Below are 19964 nucleotides of genomic sequence, written 5' to 3'. Positions count from 1 at the left end.
CACCAGTACCAGTCAACTATTAACAAAGGTTAGACAGTATGTGATTATCTCTCTTCTTTTAAAAAAATCCACTAAGCCAATTATCAGATTTTTCTTTCCATTCCAAGAAAATAATGGAAGTTCTGGTCTCATGCCATGGAGACAGATTATGTCACACTGCTTTACCAAAATAACTCTGACAAGACTTTTTGTAACATATATAAATGCACTACTTGAGACAAAAGGCTGCTTGTTCTGATTGGTCATCCATCGAGGTTAAATGCCAAGATAGAAAACTGACCTAATCAGATGTCTTTGTGTGTGAGTGTGTTTTGTGTGATGAAGACTTCTTTTCCCAAAGAGGAAATAAAACGAACAATTACAAATATATTATAAGAATTAATTGCCATTCAGCAGTTGTTGAGTTGAGCTGGGGTAATAATCCCCTTTCTAACCAAACTTTGCAGAAAAAAAATGTTTTTCCCAATATTTTAAAATGATTTTTCCAGAGAGTAAGTTTCCTATGAGAACAGAATCAAAATTTTATTTCTTTCTTTAAAACACCCAGAATATCTAAATACTTTCATTGTTGGAAACACAATAGATTTCTGACTATAATTAGGACAATATACTTGCCAAGATTTTAAAAGTTCTAAATAATAACTCTATTTGTAGCCACAGTAATACATATTCAATCTTTTCATTCTAGTAGAAAATAAATAGATCCAATCAGAAATCAGAAATAGAGAAATGCCTTTTTATTATAAGCAGCATTACGGTTTTATGGGATGCAGTCTATGCCATTAAAAAAATTATCACTAGTTTTTCAATTTCTCTGAAATAGTGTAAGAGAAATTAACATCTCTCTCTCTCTCTCTCTCTCTCTCTCTCTCTCTCTCCATATACATTATACGTTTACATATACACATATACAAATGCATGTAACAAATATAGGAGCCAATATTTTTATACCACTCCATAGGAAATCCAAAGGAATGCCTGAACAGCTTGAAATCCTAATTAGGGGAAAGGGGCAAATATTAAGGTAAATTGTATACCGCCCAGAGTTGATCTGTGAGTGAGATGGGTCATCTCTAAATGTTTAGATAGATAGATAGATAGATAGATAGATAGATAGATAGATAGATAGATAGATAGATAATTTTTGAATATCCATTTCAAACACAATCATACCTTGGCAGGGTATATCTACTTACCTATAGGAAAAAGAACTATGGCCCTTAAAGAAGAAAATAAATTCACATTTGTAAATTGCCAGATTGTGAAATCTAAGAGAATTCCAGTTGAAGACACCCCCAATGCTTCTGAAAACCAGTGATCAGTTAAGAGTGCATCAGCACATACTAAATTCTTTCTGAATGCCAAATTATTATTAAATGAGAGCTGCTATGACCCAGAGACAGAGAGGTATGTTACAGAAATATTGACATTTCAGTTGTTTTACAATTTGGTCCTTTACTTGGTCCTAATCAAAATAATTAGGCAGATTTTGAAGTATTTTCCAACTTTTGGGCTGGGAATTTGAATTCTAAATACCTAGAATTGGAAGGAACTTTTCATGCCATGAGGTCCAAAACTCGATTTGATGCTGGAGTCAATCACCCCAAGAACTTCCTACCTGAACACATCATCCAAGAGCATCAGTTCTGTAGGTTACATTTTAAAAATGCTCTTATTTTTAGGAAGATTTTATATTCTTCAGTCAGGATCTGTCTTAAGTAGTAGTCTTTGACTTACTAAAAGTAGTCCTTGACACTTGGGACCAGAATGCCAGTTGTTGAGCAAAGTGGTTGTTAAGCAAGATACCCACATGATATTGTTCAATGACCAGGATGCCAGCACTTCCAGTTGCAGTTATTTATAAAGTAGTAAAGGTGGGATAAAAATCAAACAAACAAACAAATAAATAAGACTTAATTTCCGTAGAGGGAAGATATTTCCAGAAACATGTTCTCCCTGATTTAACTCCTTTGGAGTGACACACAATTAGTTGTATTTATATTGTGTTGTACTTCATCATTTACATGAGTTCCAGCTTTAAAAGTCATAAAATGCATCACTAGTAGATGTAAAATATTAAGCATAGCCACTAAACCTGTACATCTGATACCTTTTCCCAAAGAGCAACAATTATGATGTCATACTACATCACTAATAGATATCTAAATTAAGGAAAGAAAATTTCAGAGAGACATAGAAGGCCCAGTACAGACAAAACAGAACAATGAACAAATGCATAATTTGATGCCTTTCAAATGTGTGTACTTTACGTATCTACAGCACAGGAACATAGTAAAAATCAATCTCCAGAACTATTTACCACTTCTATTTAAAAGACTAGGAATAATTTACATGCCCTGTTGGGACTGACAAAATATAACCTTATGTCGTTTTGTAACTTGCAGGTCTCAAAAGCAGAGGCAAAATAAGAACAGACTTCATGATTAATAAGGTTACATAGGTAAAGTTTAGTTTATTTCCTTGGTATCTAAATACAGAGCAGCTTTTAGAATCATAAAGTGATATGCCAGAATGAAACAAATGAAACTATATATTGACTAGTTTACTGGATGTTGCAAACCAATCGACCTTATATACATAAAAGACTATGCTTTTGTAATACTTTGTTTCAAATGAGATGAACACGGTATTTTTTTAAAAAATTAGTTTATTACTATGTAAAAAAAAATCTACAAGAGTGACAGTGCAAACATTTGAGGACTTGCATGGCACAGATATCACAAGTGAATATAATCTACAATTGTACAAAAGGCTCGTGATTCCTTGAAGCTGAGATAAACACTACAATCAACACAGTTGAATATAAATTGGCATTTAACCAGGAAGATGAGCTACATATAATTGGCTCTGTAGTATAAGGTCTTTCAATTTCAGGTGGTAAAGCCATCATTCCATGAATCTGAAATATAAATGAAATAAAATAGCTACTTATTTAGACACATGGTTAATTTGAATTTAGCTTCCCTCTCTTCTAATACATTTATGCTACACTTTTCAGGTAGGCATTATCCTATAAATATCAACAATTAAATAATATAAAAAAGAATACATAGCAATGATTAATAGACAATTGTTTACTTTTTTTCAATATGATTAATGCTATCACATTAGAAGGTGTAAGAGCAGACAATTGCAGGGAAGGTAAAATCTGCAAGAAGGCAAGCCTAGGAGGGCAAGTGAAGCCCTTCTCCTTTACTTGAAAGGAAGAGTTTAAGGTATTAAGTACATTTAACCTGGAGAATAGAAGGGTTTGGAGAGAAAGGTGACACCTGTCTTCAACTATCTGGTTTGCAGGAGACAAACAGAGCAGAAAGATTGGACAAGAAAGAGCAGGTTTAAATTACAAGGAAATCGATTTCAGTGGGACATCGAGAAAAAAAATCTAACAGTAATTGCCTCAGGCGGTGCTGCACTTTCCTTCACTGGTGGTGCTTAAGAAGAGAAAAGCATACAAGCTTGAAGATGTCATTCTCCCTGCTTTCATTTCTATATAACAAAACGGACAGAACTGCCCTGTCATCCATAGATATTTGCTATTTTTACAGACATTTGTACTGCAGATTATAAGCCACATATTACCCATTACATTTTTACAGTATTTACATATCTTAAATTTTCTCTGTTTCATTATCTGTGGTAAACATTCTATCAAAATACACAATTCATCTACATGCTCTATTGTTCCATTATTTAAATATAACATAAAATCATTTACTCAGTTTTATCTGTCAAACAAAATTATCTTGATCTTTGATACATTAATTTTTTAGGTCCACATACCTTGTTAAACCATAGGATCTACTTAGCATTTGCCTCACATGAGTTCTCAGTCTCATTACAGTTTCATTTACATTATTCTGTCTTTTAAATATGCACATATTTAAATATGCACATGTTACTATGATACAACCTTTATTTGGAATGATTTTTGCTGATAAATAAAACTGTTAATTCGTTGTTTTAGAATGCACATGCTCTACAATCCATGCAATTGATCTCACAATCACAAAGAAAAACAGAGAAATCAACTTACAGTCCACTCTGCATTTTCTGTCTTGGTACACCTTACATTTAATGGTAACTTAAGAACATAGTCATTATAGGAGTGACCTTGTTCTCTGGACCATTTGAATTTGTTCATTGCATCCACGAAAGACAGATTTTTGTATTGTTTTGGACTCTTGATAATGAATGGCCAGGTTCTACATATAAAAGAAAAATACATTTCAAACTGTTACTGAGAGTTTTATACTTATTGGAACTGTTCAAGATGTGACTGCTACCTTCCCCCTTTTATATTTTTCTACCTAACATCTTTTCTGGTGGTTTGGAAAATGTATCCTTCAGAAGTAGATTTCCTAAATACATGGGAGAATCAAGATGGTAAAAGTTTACAAAAGCTATAACATGCATATTGGGCATAGCCCTAGATTTGTTCAGATTATGAAGAGCATTCATTTTCAAATTGAAGCATAATTAATCCTCCCCTTCCCAGAGCAATCTGTTAGTAGGAGTTATGCAAATCCTTTATCAAGAATAGTCCTATAGATATCGGCTCAGAAATCTCATAACATAGTGTATACTATCATGTCCTATGATATTGCAGGAAGACAGATAGAAGAAAAAAGAAAAGAGCAAAAAAGCTAAAAAGGAGAAAGGAACCCCACAGCAAAAGCAGAGATGTAAAATTCAATTTTAAGAACAATGCACAGCAAAAGAAGCATTTGGAAAAAAATCATTCTAGATAGAACTTCTCAAGTTAACACATTATAATTTTTTTTAAAAAAAATAAGTACATTTATATAGACCTCAAGTACCTTTGGACAGGTTGCACTTTTTCTCTTTGTTAAGTATATTACTTAATAAAATAGATATGCAGACATGTCACTAAATTAAATTAAAGCATTAAGCTTTACTTTAAACTGCAACTCATGAACTTTGGAGGAGTGCAAGCTTGAACTATTACTATTTTTTTAAATTTATCTTAAAAGCAACATTTCCTTTTTTTTTTTTTTGAACTCCCTAAACCATTTGTCTTTTCTTGGGTCAAATGTGCATTTTTGTTAACAATGGTATAAATGTTCCTTTTGGAGAGCAATTCACTTATTACCCTGTCTACTTGCAGAGATTAGAAAGATTAATTGTAGGCTCTAAATCAGAACATGTGTTTTTTCCCTTAGCTGTCAGGAGAGATTATAAAAAGACAGAAAAAGTCTGCAAGTATTATTCTCTGAGGATGCAGCTCTCTGAAAGACTTTGTGCCAATCAGTCTGTAGTACGAGGCTCTTGGGAACAGTAATATAAAAACAGCTGTAAGAGTCAACAGTATATTTTATTCTTGAGACATAAAAATATTAAAACTTTAAATAGTTAAAGAAGCACTGCTGAGTTTCTTGTTGTTGCAGCTACTAGAAACTTTCATCATATAGTCCAGCCAACATTTATTATATAGATAAATCCTGATGGATGTACTTCCTCTGGCTTGATTCAGAATAGACAAAAGCCATTCAACAAACATACCAGCCTATCATGGATATTGTTTCCATTTTGAGCCTGTTCCAAAGTAAAGGTCTTTTTATATCCCATTCATCAGAAATCAGAATGAGGTCTGTTCCTAACCCTTCAGGAAGCTACTTGATTAATGAGACGCCCAGTTCCTACTACTCCTCTTCCTCACCCCTGGCTTGTGGCACAGATGCACAAACTGTGGTCCAGGCCCATGACCAGGGGAAGGCCTCCATGTCTCCACCACCTATTTGATTATGAATATCCACCAATTAATTTTCTTAAAGACAGACTATTATCTTTTAATAAATGCAATACATTCAGACGGATAATCCTTCCCTAGAAAATAATATCAAGAACAATTTTCAGCATTTATTCAAATGACAGTGAATACAAGTATTCACCCTGTAGTATGCTTACTTACCTCACTGGTCTGTAAATTTGTTTAACACCAATGAACTGGAGTTGCTCCATTAAGTCAGGAATACTTTCACACCGAGTAAGATTTATTTTTGGATAATACACAAGATAGGATAGGCACATTTCGTTTCTGGTGCTAAAACCACCCTGGGAACAGATAAACAAATCAACAATGTAAGCATCAGAAATTACTTCTGAGCTCAGGCTTAAAACTGCCCAATGCTCTTGCTGTTTTCTGCATTTAACTGTGAGTGCAGCTATTATCTCTATGAACAAATGGCATACATCTAAAATGACAGCCAAGAAAAGAACAGCATCAGCATCAGCATTGGAAAGTAACACAAAAATGATACACAATTAAGAACAATATGAAATTATATGTGACTAAAGAAGCTAATTTTAGTATAGTCAGTAGCTTTCTGACATTGTCTGGAGATTCAGTTTCTGCCTGCATGAAAAACTATATAGTACATTTACCAGCATTTGAAATAACTTTTGCTTAGCTTGTACAATTCTAATTCTCAGATTCGGCTGGTGGCATTTTTTTATGTAAAAGAAATTCAAATGTTATGAGAGATGGGATAGCACCTTACAGAGAAACAAGCAGGTATTATCTATGCAGAAATCTTGTTTTGCTTTCTTAAAGTTTATATATGCATTATCTCAAGGGAAATAAAGTTTTATTTATTTATTTATTTATTTATTTGATTTGATTTGCCAATTGTTTACAAGATAATAAGTATAAATGTATACATAGTTGTGAATACATGAAATGGGTACATATAAGAAAAATAAAAGAATAAGAGAAACAATAGGACAGGGACGGTAGGCACGTTGGTGCGCTTATGCACGCCCCTACAGGCCTCTTAGGAAAGGGGTGAGGTCAATAGTAGACAGTCTAAGGTTAAAGTTTTTGGGGTTTGGGGAAGAAACTACAGAGTCGGGTAGAGTATTCCAGACATTGACCACTCTATTGCTGAAGTCGTATTTCCTGCAATCAAGTTTGGTGCGGTTTACTTTGAGTTTGTATCTATTGTGTGCTCTTGTGTTGTTATGGTTGAAGCTGAAGTATTCATTGACAGGTAGGACATTGCAATGTATGATTTTATATACCATGCTTAAGTCAGACCGAAGACGGCGTAATTCAAGGTTTTCTAGTTCTAGAATTTCAAGTCTGGTGGCATAAGGTATTCTACAACGAGTAGAGGAGTGGAGAACTCTTCTTGTGAAATATTTCTGGACTTTCTCAATTGTGCTAATATCAGATACATAATGTGGGTTCCATTCCTTTTAACATTCCTTTTAAACGGAGATTGTGTAAGACAGCATGGAATCTCTGCCTTAAAACTAATTTAGAACCCTTAATGTGGAAGCATACTCAATTTTTGAACATGGGGAATAATGATAATTTTTAAAAAAAGAAAATCACAATGTTCATCTTTCACTTAGAGTAGTATATTTAAAGGAATATTAAATTCCAGTAAAATTGCAATCCAATCTGAATCTACTACTGTGTTTCTAGTGCATGCTGGCTAGGGAATTCTGGGAGTTGAAGTCCACACATCTTAAAGTTGCAAAGATTGAGAAACACTGGTATAGTGGTTCATTTATTCGATTTTATTTCCTCAAAATTTGATCTTAATTAACTTGGCACCCTAGGCATCTTTCTCACTTATTTGAATGGGCAATTCCTAAAGTCTCCAGTAGTGAAGGAATCTGTCATGCTACTGTTGACCAACCAGAAGAACCTGGATGAAATGAAATAGTTCTAAATTTACATAAAAAATCAATCTTATTTCTTAAAAATAATGCTTATATGTTAACAATATCCAACATTTACTTTAAACATATTAATGTGACTCTATTTTTATTCCACAACAAGCTGGATCATAAAATTTCTTACCCAGGTCATATCCGTTCGATTGAGGGTGCTGTAGCGACATTCAGTGACTAAATTATCTCCCTAAAATGCAATGTCAAGAAATACACTCTTACAAATTTGAAATTGATGTGAGGAGATTCCTGCCTCTACTTCACATTTTACTTACTAAGCAAATAATAACTGTTAACAGTAACAAAAACAGAAAATACCCCAAGGAGAAATATATCCTTTAAAGAAAATTAGATAAAAATGTTGGAGGGGGAAAACAAAGTAGATATAAGCATATGAACTTTTAATTTCCTGCTAGATCATATTCATAATAGATGAAAGAAGTGTTTCATCCTTTGTCTACTTGTCCTTTAGTTCTGATCCTTCTTCAGTTCTTTTTCTCTCAGAAAGGGTAAATATGTATGTTACGCAAGAGTGAATATGGGCATTTGAAACTTTGAACCCCAAAATAACCCAAAACAGTGACAATTTGGCCTGAAGAAACAGAAAAATGGCAACAAGGCTAGGAAAAAGAGAAAAACAAACATCATACAGGCAAGATGGTCCTTTCTTCTTTCAAATACTGAAATTCCTGGAAGTTAAAGTCAAATTCATCATCATAAGCCAGCAGTTGTAGTTCACTGCCTTTGCGGAAATGGCGCATCCTTAATGCTCTGCCAGCAAGATGTGCATGGAGAAGAACAGCAAAGACATGGATCCCGGTTGGCTTCTCAGCATCAAGAGCCTGGAAAAGACCAATGAGAGAATATGTTCAATATTAGCAGAACACATGGACTAAGGCTGGTCAGTGTATGAAGGCAAAAGCTGCTTCAGAAGAGAACAGAGTGGCACAAAAGTAACTTGTCTGAAATCAGCCAAACGTTTTTTCCCCAGGAATCATGCTACAGCAAAGAAAACAGCAGTGTGGTGTTCAAAAAAGAAGCAGCTGATTTTTTAAAATATAATTTTAGTGAAGAAATCTTTAAGAAGATAAAAACAATACAGATATTAGCAAAGAAGCAAAGAAAATAAGAAAGAATGGTGAATAAGAAAAACTATAGAAAACAGACAGGCAAGGAGGGAGGGAGGGAGGGGGGGAGGAAGGAAGGAAGGAAGGAAGGAAGGAAGGAAGGAAGGAAGGAAGGAAGGAAGGAAGGAAGGAAGGAAGGAAGGAAGGAAGGAAGGAGGGTGAAAAGATTATAAAGAAACAACTTCTGACCTTTTTGGCAGTGGTTATAAATGCATTTATATTTTACCTCTCTCCAAGATTACATATAATGTCCTTCTTTCTATAAGCTACTCTTTTTAATCCTCAAATTGAGTAAAAACTTTTTTCAGCAAAAAAAATAATCCATAAAGTTTTCAGTTCCTGATTAAAGACGCAGCTGGTTTAATAAGTTGAGGGAAATGCTTACATGGGCATCCTTGCATGTGAGTACCTTTCTGCCTTTGAATCCAAAGTGTTGATACTAAAATTTTAGTCTATATGTTTACAAGGTCTTCACTTGTAAAGGCTCTTCATATTTGCAAATAGAATGTTAAAGTATTTACTGAATGAGTAGATGTAATTCAGTTCTGGCTACCAAATTTTACACAAGAACAAATGTACGACAATTTCAAATGTGAAACAAATATTTTTCAAATGATATAAAATTCTGTATCTTAACTAGAGAAGAAGGTATGTGTAGATTTATTGAGCAATATTCACATGCCATTTGAAGCACCCTCCTACATTGTAGCATCAGACACAATCATTTTAAATCTGGCTTTCCTAAAATGTCCTCAATCTGTGCAAATACCACAAAATATCAGTTTTTAGGGTTAGAGGAATTAAACAAACCATGTCTTACATCTGCTTATTAGGTCTATCTGATAAATCAATTCCATAGTCTATGATGTTTCATTTTCTCCCACCTACTCTTCATTTAAAACACATGTGGGTAAGATGGTATTGGACTCTAACTCCTATCATCTCTAACCACATGAGAAATAAGTCCCTTTGGTTTTCATTTTTCAAAATGATAATGTCCATTCATTGTTTTCAAATTTCTTAGATGGAAGCTCCCCCACCAACACAAACTAGCAAGCACTTTTAAGCAACAGAACACAGGCACGCACATTTGTTCCTGGGTTCCTAATATGATTTATGCCCCTTTAGAGACATTCAACAGAGAACCTTCTCATTGCTTAAGCTAAAGAAAGCTTAGCTAAGTACACAATAATATGCTTTGATTTAAACAATGAAAATATCATAACAAAGCCTACTGCATTTTACAAATATAAAAAATGTTAATCATCATTTGTGTTAGGCTTAAAAAAAAGATTTTTGAGGCTATTTATAATGGTTCAGTGACAATAAAATAAAGGAAATAATTTTATCAGTGTTTGAATAAGCAGATCTAATTTTTCCTCAATGGAATGAATTGCCTCTGATTCGTAGATTAACAATGGATGCTCACATGCAAATATTGAGGGAACATCTGAGCAAAAATATACGCACAGGAAAAAGTATATGAAAGAACAAATTTTGAGAGTTTTTTTTAAACAGGAAGAGTAATGCAGAAATTGGATATATTATAAAATACATTTATGAGCATCTATCCATTTTTATTGACAAACCAAAGAAACTAAATGGCATGCTCAAACATAATTTGCCTGTTCTTATTTGCTATTTTCCAAACCAGATTGGCATTTTCAATTGATGGCACCATCGCTGTCCCAAATCTCCTTCTGAAAAATTCCAATTGTTGATCCATGACCACTGAAATAATGCATACCATTTCTTACAAACAAAGACACTTAAACTGCCTATTTTCAATAAAAGGCACAGCTACAATAGTCAGGAAACGTACTTCTTCTAGACACTCCAGAGTGCAGTGGCCCTCCGACACGAATTCAGGCATGCCTGGTGGGATGTTGTGGAACAGGCTGACCCAAAGCCCTGCTTCAATAACTCCAGCATCGTATCTCCTTAAATTTGCAGTATAAAATAGCCTCAGTCCAGAATTATCAATCATCCCTAGAAAGAAAAGAGCATCTGCTCGTTATAACTCAGCATAAAATACCCTATTGGTTGGATTTACTTTTGGAACCTAGTTGCCAATTTGGGCCATAGCTATAACACAGAGAAGGAGGAGTTAAAGTTAAGATGGATCAAACAACAGGTTTTTTTAAAAAAATGCCAATGAAGCAAAAAAATAAATAAAATCTCAACAAAATCTCAAGAAAGCAGCAAATTAAAATGAAGGTCTCAACTTTTTTGACCAGCACAAACATTTATGCTCAGTTTCATGCCTCTGTTGGGGCTTTTCCAGATGGCAGCTTTCTAATAACTTAGTTATTGTACCGTTCTTGTGAGAGGTCTTTCAGTGCAGAAACATAACTCTGCAGGCTTATCTCATTTGTAGCAGTCTCCAAGAACAAAAACACACAAGAATCATGAGAAATTAATTTCTGTTTTGTCCACTCAAGTTTTGGAAATCTGGAAATTTGCTCAAGCAGGAGAATGTGACTTGTGAGCTGCCTTTGAGGGGGAAAGGGATTCACTGTCTGCTGTGACAGAGATCTGGGTACAGATAGTTCAACAAAGCAGAGAAGGTGACACTCTTAACTAAAATATCCCACCACTGTTCAAGGGCAAACAGAACAGCCAATTCTACTCTTAAACAATAACACGCCTATTTCCATAGCATAGGTGTTAGGTAATGCAGCATTCAGTCCTATCCATTTTCCCTCAAAATGCTCTTTTTTACTATATAGCATAAACATAAGCATCTGTTATAAACTATGATAATGGGGGGGAGGGGGGGAATGAAGGCATGTATGCTACATCTAATGATTGGCTTTTTATATTTACATCCTAGCACTGGATGGAAAAACATAACATTGATATGCATCATGACATCCCAAGGCATAGTTCCTCTACCTGCACTCCCTGTGAACAGTTCAGTACAGTTTCCAAAGAACTCAAACGCAAATGAAATGATGGCTTATAACAACTTTTATAGTTGTGTGGGTGAGTGCCAGTTTGGTGTATTGAACACTAGATGGATTTTTCCATGTTGCTATCCGAAAAGAAAGAAAGACTCAAAGGCACAAAAGTAAACAAATAGATTTGTCAGATTGTGGAGCCTAAGGATAGCTAGCTAGCTTAAAAAAATAGATAAATATTCCTGCCTTCTTTTGAAATGGAGGCTCAGTACAAAAGTAATGATTTTAATCTTAAATATCCTACTTAAAATCTTCACGTCTAGATTTATGAATATTGACATTAAGGAAATACAATTACATTAGATGTAGATAACTGGCAAGATACATGTTTTTGTAAGATACACATTTTAACAGGTGAGGAAACATACCTTCCACATATGAAGGATTATCATAATGAACTTCCATTAGCACATATTGAGGGTCTAATGCTGTTCCAATGGATAAGCCAACATGAGGAGGGTAGATAAAACCCTGAGATTGGAAACATATCAACATAAGTAAACAGATTCAACGGTATAAACATTTAAATCTCATTTTAACTATATATTTATAGCTTTACTGATATAATTTTATACAGAAAACAAATCTCCTAGAATTGGCTCATATCACAGCAAGCATATGTTAGCAGCAAGCATATATGTGTTTTTGGGTTTTTCACCCTGAGCACATATTTAACTCCAGTTTGGTAGATTTATTTATGTTATACTATTATATGTTAGCATTTTTATATTATATGGACATCCTTTTCCATCATTCAACAGAAAACAATTGGCAATCATGCATTACTATTCTTTTAAAACTAATTTATTAAATGGTTTTATACAATAATAAAAACAAACCACTTAAAGGAAAAGAATAAAGAAGAATATAAAATAAGTGAATAAACGGAAAAGTAAATTGAAAAGACAATGAAAGAGCATTACTATTCTCCTTAAAAATGTAATACCTGTTGCTAGCAAAGATGAAAATTAAGGAACAGTTTTCTGTATCAAGGAAAAATACTAAAAGAGCAAATACAGGGACAAGGAAAACTAAGCGTATTAAATATTTTTAACATTATTCAGTTTTGACCACCCACTACAGGTAGTTCTCAACTTAAGACCACAGCTGAGTCCAACATTTCTGTTGCTAAGTGAGTCAGTTGCCAAGTGAGTTTTGTCCCATTTTATAAAGTTTCTTGACACAGTTTAATTTAGAAAATTTATCTTGCCTCCTATTTGCACAGGACAACTGAAGGTGGCTTATAGGAATATAAAAACATTATACATATAAAAATAAAACTAATAGAAGAAAATAATCAAAGATTAAATTAATAAAATAATATAATAGCCCTTCACCCCAGCCACAACACATCACACAAGCCATTTAATGGGCTCCATACCACTCTGAGGTCCCCAGGCCCGCTGGCAGAACCAGGTCTTCAGTTGTTAAAAGAATCATGGCCATTATTAAGTTAGTAACACAGTTAAGTAAATCTGGTTTCCGCATTGACTTTGCTTGCTAGAAAGTCACAAAGGTGATTATATGATCCTGGGACACATTAATATATGGCCAGTTGCCAAATGTACAAATTCTGATCACATGACCATGGCTATGCTACAATGGTCTTAAGCGTGAAGAATGATCATGTTACTTTTTAAAATGCCGATGTAGCTTCAGTCACTAAGCAGATGGCAGTAAGTTGAGGACTACCTATATATAATCACATCCAGCCTAACTGATTATTATATTGGTGCAGTAAAGCAAAAGGTGCAAATATTCAATTACATTATCACTTATGCATTTGATTTTGTTTATCTTTCAAAACATCAAGTTTGCTCCCCAATTAAAATAAGGAAATAATAGTTCTATAGTCACTCAGCTAATAAAAAAAAAACTTTAAAAGCATTTATTGTAAAGAATGTATTCAACCTTGTGCCAAATTTGGCTTAATTTAAAAAAATAAGCAGGGTGCCTCTAGCTAGCACTCGGCTGTAGAAACCACTTCAGAAGTTCAGAGCTTTTGGCTAAACTAGGAACTCAAAGAGTCCCGAAAGAAGAGAATGGCAAAATCCTGCCAAAAATTCTACTACCCCCACCCCCCACCCCGCAATTATGCAGTCCCAAAAATTAAAGTATGAATTGAAGGAATCTTTACATTAATTGATAGACATTTAAACAAGAATTTATCTTACCTCTCCTCCAATAGCCCAAGCAAAAATGACTGTTTGACAGGTGAGAAATGAATCTGGCATGTTTGGGTGATAGCACTCATGGCCATAATCCAAAACACTGTCATTCAGACTGCTACTACACTGATAGAGAAGAATATGGTGCACTATGCTCTCATGACCCTTCTGAATGAGTGGTTCAACCTGTCGATATAATAAGGGAATATTAGAAGCATTTGAAGCATGTCAATTTCTAATTAAAATATTAAGTCATTCACTAATTATTTTCAATTATAATTTTTCAAAATGCTTAAATAATTTTATGAAGAAGTCAAAATGTAAATTGTACAAACATCCTTGTTGTTCAGTCACTAAGTCCTATCCAACTATTTGCAACATCATGTACTGATGCATACCAGCCCCCCTTGTACTACATTGTCTCCCATAGTTTGCCCAAATTCATGTTCATTGAATCAGTGACACTATCTAAGTATCTCATCCTCTTCTGTCCCCTTCTCCTTGGACCTTCAATCTTTCCCAACATATCGGTCTTTTCTAATCTATCCTATTATCAAGTTCTCCTCCATGGGTTGGCCAGAGTGGGGGGAAGAGGACAGATGCTTCCTGCAGCACCCTGCTGGCAAAACAGGGCACGGGGGGAGCATGAGATCCCCCCAATGCCCCATTTTGGCCAGCAGAGTGCTGTAGGAGGCTGTGCAGGCTGAAAACAGGGCGCGGGGGGCACTGCAGGCCAGTCCTTTGCTATTTCCAGGCTTGCCCCACGGGCCAGATTAACCACCCCATGGGCGGATTTGGCCTGCAAGCCTTGAGTTTAACATCCTTGATTTAGACGAAGGCCTCCCAGATCTTTCAGTTTGAACTGTCTGAACTATTAAGGTTTAAAATTTGCTTGCTATGTAGGCAAAACAGCACTGCAATCAGTGTTTAATGCTGAGTATTTAATTTCTAATTGCATCTCAGTATGGTATTATTTTCTAATCCTTCATTCTCTCCTGTATAAAATAAAATGTGTATGAGCCAAGAGAGAGAGAGACAGAAAAGAAAAAGAACAAACTTAGAAGAAAGCTGCAGTCAAGCTGCCATAAAATGCATGGTGCTTTTGTTACTGAATGCTATGGTGGAGGAAATATAAACAAATCCACCCACACATGATGTGAAATAGAATTTTTAAAGGGTGAGAATCCAAAAGAATTCAGAACTTCTAAACAAAATAAGAAAGGAATCAGTGTAAAGGTTATGGGAATGTTCTACTGATCTCTGCTTGAAATAAATGGGACACTTGTCCAAACTTGTGCAACAGCCACCTGCCTCTTTAGGACACTAACACTTGTTATGCTTTTCGCCACAATCTCAAAAAAACAAGCATTTTCAAAGTGATGACTCATTGCTAAAGTTGGCTATTCATACGCTTTCATTCCCAGTTCCTTAAACATCAAGATTCTAATAATTATTCATCTGCTTATATCTTTATTAAAAGGAAAATCTCCTTCCCTCCCACCAATGCAAAGGTCTTATGAATAACTTTCTTTTTTTAGATCATTTTGTAGGTTTTATAAGTTAGCAATATTGATTGGTAGAATAATCATTCTAGATAATAAATATATTAATTATTGATAATTATGATAATAAATATATGAACTACTTGGGAACTTGGGACAAGTAGTAAGAACCAAACTTCCTATCTTATGTTGCATGCAAATATACCCAATTTTTAAATGACTTGCAAAAATGGAGAAAGAAAAAGAGAGAAACAGGAATTTTCCAGCAAATACTACTATAAAATCTCACAGGTCACTTTAATAATCACTATTATATGTTATAAGGGAACATTATTCATATTCATCTTTATCAGTTTTTTTTAATTAAAGAACCATTATCTAGGAAAACTTTGAATAACATAAGAACATCTATCTATTCTTTCTTCACAGATTTAAAGGCAATTCAGTAGCAGCATAGAATGAATTAGAGGGCAACAGAAAGGCAGGTAGCTCTCACAAATTTTGGTTAGCTGTGTGTCGACTGTTACTATCAAACAATACCAAGCAAAGCAACTCTTGCCTTTTACCTAATTCATATCTGGGTTACAATTGAATATCTCAAATGCACTTTTCATAGAAGCACTTGATATATTAATCTTATATGCATTTCCAGTTTGTATCACATGTAGAATAAGCCATATGAAAAAAGAAACTTGAGGTTATCAACATTGGACATTCTCCAGGTTATATTTCTGAACTGCTTTTCTGTTTTCAATCATATATCCAAATTAGGTTTTTGGGGACAAATTCTCTGCATTTAGAAAGCAATGTTGAAAGTATTCATAATTCCCCAGGAAAGTTTGATCTAGTGGTTAAGGCACCAGGCTAGAAACCATGAGACCATGAGTCCTACTCCCACCTTAAGTCATGAAAGCTCATTGGGTAGCCTTGGGCTAATCATTTTCTCTCTCAGTCCTCCACATTTAAACATGTGGAGGAGAAGTCCACTGAGGAGCATCAGATGTATCACTCTGATTAGATTCACAAAAGAAGTGGCCAATTGGGTGACATCAGCCCAATCTCAATAGGTATTTCATTTATGCAGAACAACTCATCATACTGAATTGGAGCAGCTTGCTTCCAAAGAGAGATGCACTAATTGAGGCAGATTACCATTGATTTATGTATGGTTGATACAAAGCAGTGGTGGTATTCTACTGGTTCAGCCTGGTTCTGCCGAGCTGGTAGCGCCGATGAGCAGCAGAGACTGAATCAGTTCTCTCCGACGATCTGCTGTTTCGCCCACCCTCCCACCTGGGCTCCATACTAACCTTTATTCCCTGCTCTTGAAGCGCAGCTGTTTTGCACAGCACAGCAGATTGCCGCATGTCAGCTGCTGAAGCGAGAGGCAGAGTGCAGGACTGCAGGAGGTGACTTGGAAAGCCTCTGTGCCTGCGCAAAGTGCACGTTTGGCACGTGCATGTGCGCAAACTATGTGCAGTGTGCATGCGCGCAAAGCGTGCCCACCAAACCACACCCACTGAATCGGAGGTAAAAAATATTGAAACATACCACTGCTACAAATACATGTGTAATTTAGGTAGACAGTGACCTAGCAGTCCCCAGATTTCTCTCTGTATTATCCTTCACCTCTTTGAGCTATTTGTAATATGTACAACAGGACCTTCAGATGGTAATAAATATAGTTTTCTCCTCAAGTGCACTTCTTCATTTTTTTTTAATAGGATGGGCCACCATAGAGGACAGGTAGGCCTTGACTTATGAGTGCCACTGAGACTGGTCATAAATCATTACAGTTGTAAATAGAGGTGCTCACATAACCAGAACTGATTTTATGACCTTTTTGGTAGGTGTCTTTAAGTGAATGCAGCAATCTTGAGAGGAGGGAAATGGCATGACTGTTTACAACAGGCGGGAAGATGCCATACTGGCCATAGCCATCATAAATGCAAATGATCATTAACTGTCCAGTCGTAAGTTGAGGACTACCTGTAGAACATTCACTTGTAGTCTCTACAAACTTAGTCTCTACCCACTAAGTGGATGACATAATTTACATGTGTGTAGTTCATGCATATTCACAGTTGAAATAATGGTAGAAATCAAACCCCACATTCAAACCCCATTTTTGGCCTTCACATCTACATTAGGCCTGATTTTAGATTTACAAATAAATTACTAGATTTTCCATCCCCACATAGACAAACCCCCTCCCCATTTTCTCAGATATTCAAAATAAAACATTGACAACCGGTCTGTCCAGTTCTTGGATTTCCAGTCTTTGAAAATCAAACCGCTACTTTTTTTTTATAACACTACCCCTTTATCATCTCAATTGATGATGGCATGTATTCATATGGAAGACCACTGATGTGTATATTTCAGACATTTTTGTAAATATATTCTTAATTTATGCTTCTAGGATCTTCCTCTCCTTTCTGATTTGTGTTTCATTTGAACTAAAGCTCAAACTGTGTATGATTTCTCACTGAAATGTTTTTGAGCCTGTATCTGCCTTCTCAGTAAGCATGTTTTCAGAAGTAATTAAGACCTTTGGTTAATTAACTTGGTTTTCAATGAGAAACCACTTACATTCCTGATATTTACCACACATGAGCTAGGATAGTTGACAGAAACATCAATTTTAAGAAAGTAAGTCTAAAAGTGTTTAACTAGTGTGCTCACACAGATTTCCAGACCACTTAGTATACAAGAGGCAATGTTGATAATGACTTTGGTGGCCTGTAACAGCCATGTCATTAAAGATGTTAAATGACGTTATATAGCACAGATAAGTTCAAATCTAGCAATGAATGTACATGTGAAGAAAAAGTAGGAGGAAGTAAGTGATTGCAGCAGGGCAATTAATTCATGTTTGAAAATTATCAAAAGAAATTAATTAAAATTTAGGAAGCGACGAGAATGGAAAGCATAAAAAGAGGACCTGTGTACTGTAAGATCAGTATATTCCTGTTTTAAGTTTGAAAATGCAGAGCCAGAAATTCTGGAAAGTGGTTCAACCCTTGGGATGGAATGAATGCTTCTCACTGTTTTTTTTCCTAGGGTTTCATGTGTGTGCACAATTCTTACAGCACTTAGTAGAACACATACAAATTCAAAGCCTGTTCACCGCTAACAATTTTATGAATGTTAGTACTCATGTTGCTGTTTGCATTATCAGTCACTCTTATTTTGCAATGAACCACTTTTCAACCACTGATGGATTTTTGTGAATCAACTCACTTGCAGCGAACACAGGAGTTGATGCAGTAAGTGAAAGCTGGCCTAGAAGTCGATTGGAAATAAACATAGAGAGGCCACAATGACTACCCATTGATTATCTGCACATCACCAGTGATCAGTCTTTGAGAATGACATTTTTAGTAAGAATAATGCAAAGGACACCTATCTGAAAATCATGTTTACCCAGAGTGTTTTCTTGCTTGCAGTAATCAGTTACCTATAGTAGTATTTGAATACATTTTGATAATCTTGAAAAAAAAAAGCATTTTAGCACTGGTTTACCTACTGTGAAATACAATTATATATCCAATTTCGAGGGATTTGATGTTTCTTGCAAAATGAACAACTGAATAGCACAATATCTGTTTTATACTTTATTGCTGCTCATTGATAACCTGCATCTTTAAATATATAAGAAATATATACATGTAATCGATATGCACAATGGAGAGCAAAACCACTAAACAGCAAGCCACAAATATAATGCAAGCATTGAAATTCTTATTAAAATCCAGGGAATCAACCAACTTACTTTATTCCATTTCTATCAGCAAAAGCAAACACATGTCTGCTAACAGTACAGAGGTTATTTAAGAATTACAATTATTGGCCACCTCAGAAGTTTAAATGGTTTAAGCACTGATCAGTTGTATAGATTATAAATGGAAATTTGGGGGTTTCCTGATGTTGGTAGGGTATACAAGGGAAATCTCATTCAATCAGTGCCTTTGCATCCCGGGATTTATGTCATTGAAAGAGTTACCCCAGCTGCAAAAGAGTCATCCATAAAATCAATGGTTCCCACAAAGCTAGGGTAACATACAAGGGCCCCCTATTCCAGCTGCATTTACATCAGAGGAAATTGATCCATATCAAGTATACAATATATATTACATGATTGACTGCCCACTAATCTTCTCACAGGGAGAATTCTAAATAGCTATTGTTAGCATTATGATTCACCCCAAAGCATTAAAAAGAGGGACAGTCGTGGGTTTTTTTCCCGTTTTGCTCCTTTTCTGTAATTCAACACTACAGTTGGCATCATTGTACATTTAGAAGAAATTGTTAGAGATGCATGCTCACAAGCAGCAATACGGATAAGGTAGTAAGGCAAAAGAAATGCAGAAGCAGAAACTAAAAGAAGAAAAAGATAAAGCATGCGGAACACAGTCCAGATTTCTTTCTAATGCTTTGCCACCAATGGCCCAAGGTTGATGTTTACATTTCTGTATTTTCCTTTTT

At 35.1% G+C, this 19964-nt stretch overlaps 1 protein-coding gene across 1 annotated transcript in view; it reads right to left on the bottom strand.

The window, feature by feature from the left end:
• Positions 1–2453: 2453 nt before the first annotated feature.
• The window catches only part of MOXD1 (monooxygenase DBH like 1), a 35308-nt gene continuing 17797 nt past the window's right edge, over positions 2454–19964 (bottom strand). Inside the window, exons 5-12 of the mRNA XM_026666021.2 lie at positions 13981–14160; positions 12175–12277; positions 10669–10835; positions 8370–8561; positions 7850–7909; positions 5951–6093; positions 4055–4223; positions 2454–2920 (exon numbers count right to left, since the gene is read on the bottom strand). Of these exons, the coding sequence (XP_026521806.2) occupies positions 2756–2920; positions 4055–4223; positions 5951–6093; positions 7850–7909; positions 8370–8561; positions 10669–10835; positions 12175–12277; positions 13981–14160 (1179 nt within the window). The 3' untranslated portion in view covers positions 2454–2755. The remainder of the gene's footprint in view (positions 2921–4054; positions 4224–5950; positions 6094–7849; positions 7910–8369; positions 8562–10668; positions 10836–12174; positions 12278–13980; positions 14161–19964) is intronic.

The sequence above is a fragment of the Notechis scutatus genome, chromosome 1 (assembly GCF_049901735.1).
Source record: "Notechis scutatus isolate UNSWTSFEM ecotype Mainland chromosome 1, rNotScu1.2, whole genome shotgun sequence".
NCBI classification, from domain to species: domain Eukaryota; kingdom Metazoa; phylum Chordata; class Lepidosauria; order Squamata; family Elapidae; genus Notechis; species Notechis scutatus.
Note: the sequence above shows the minus strand (reverse complement) of the source record. Positions and strands in the feature narration are given on the sequence as shown.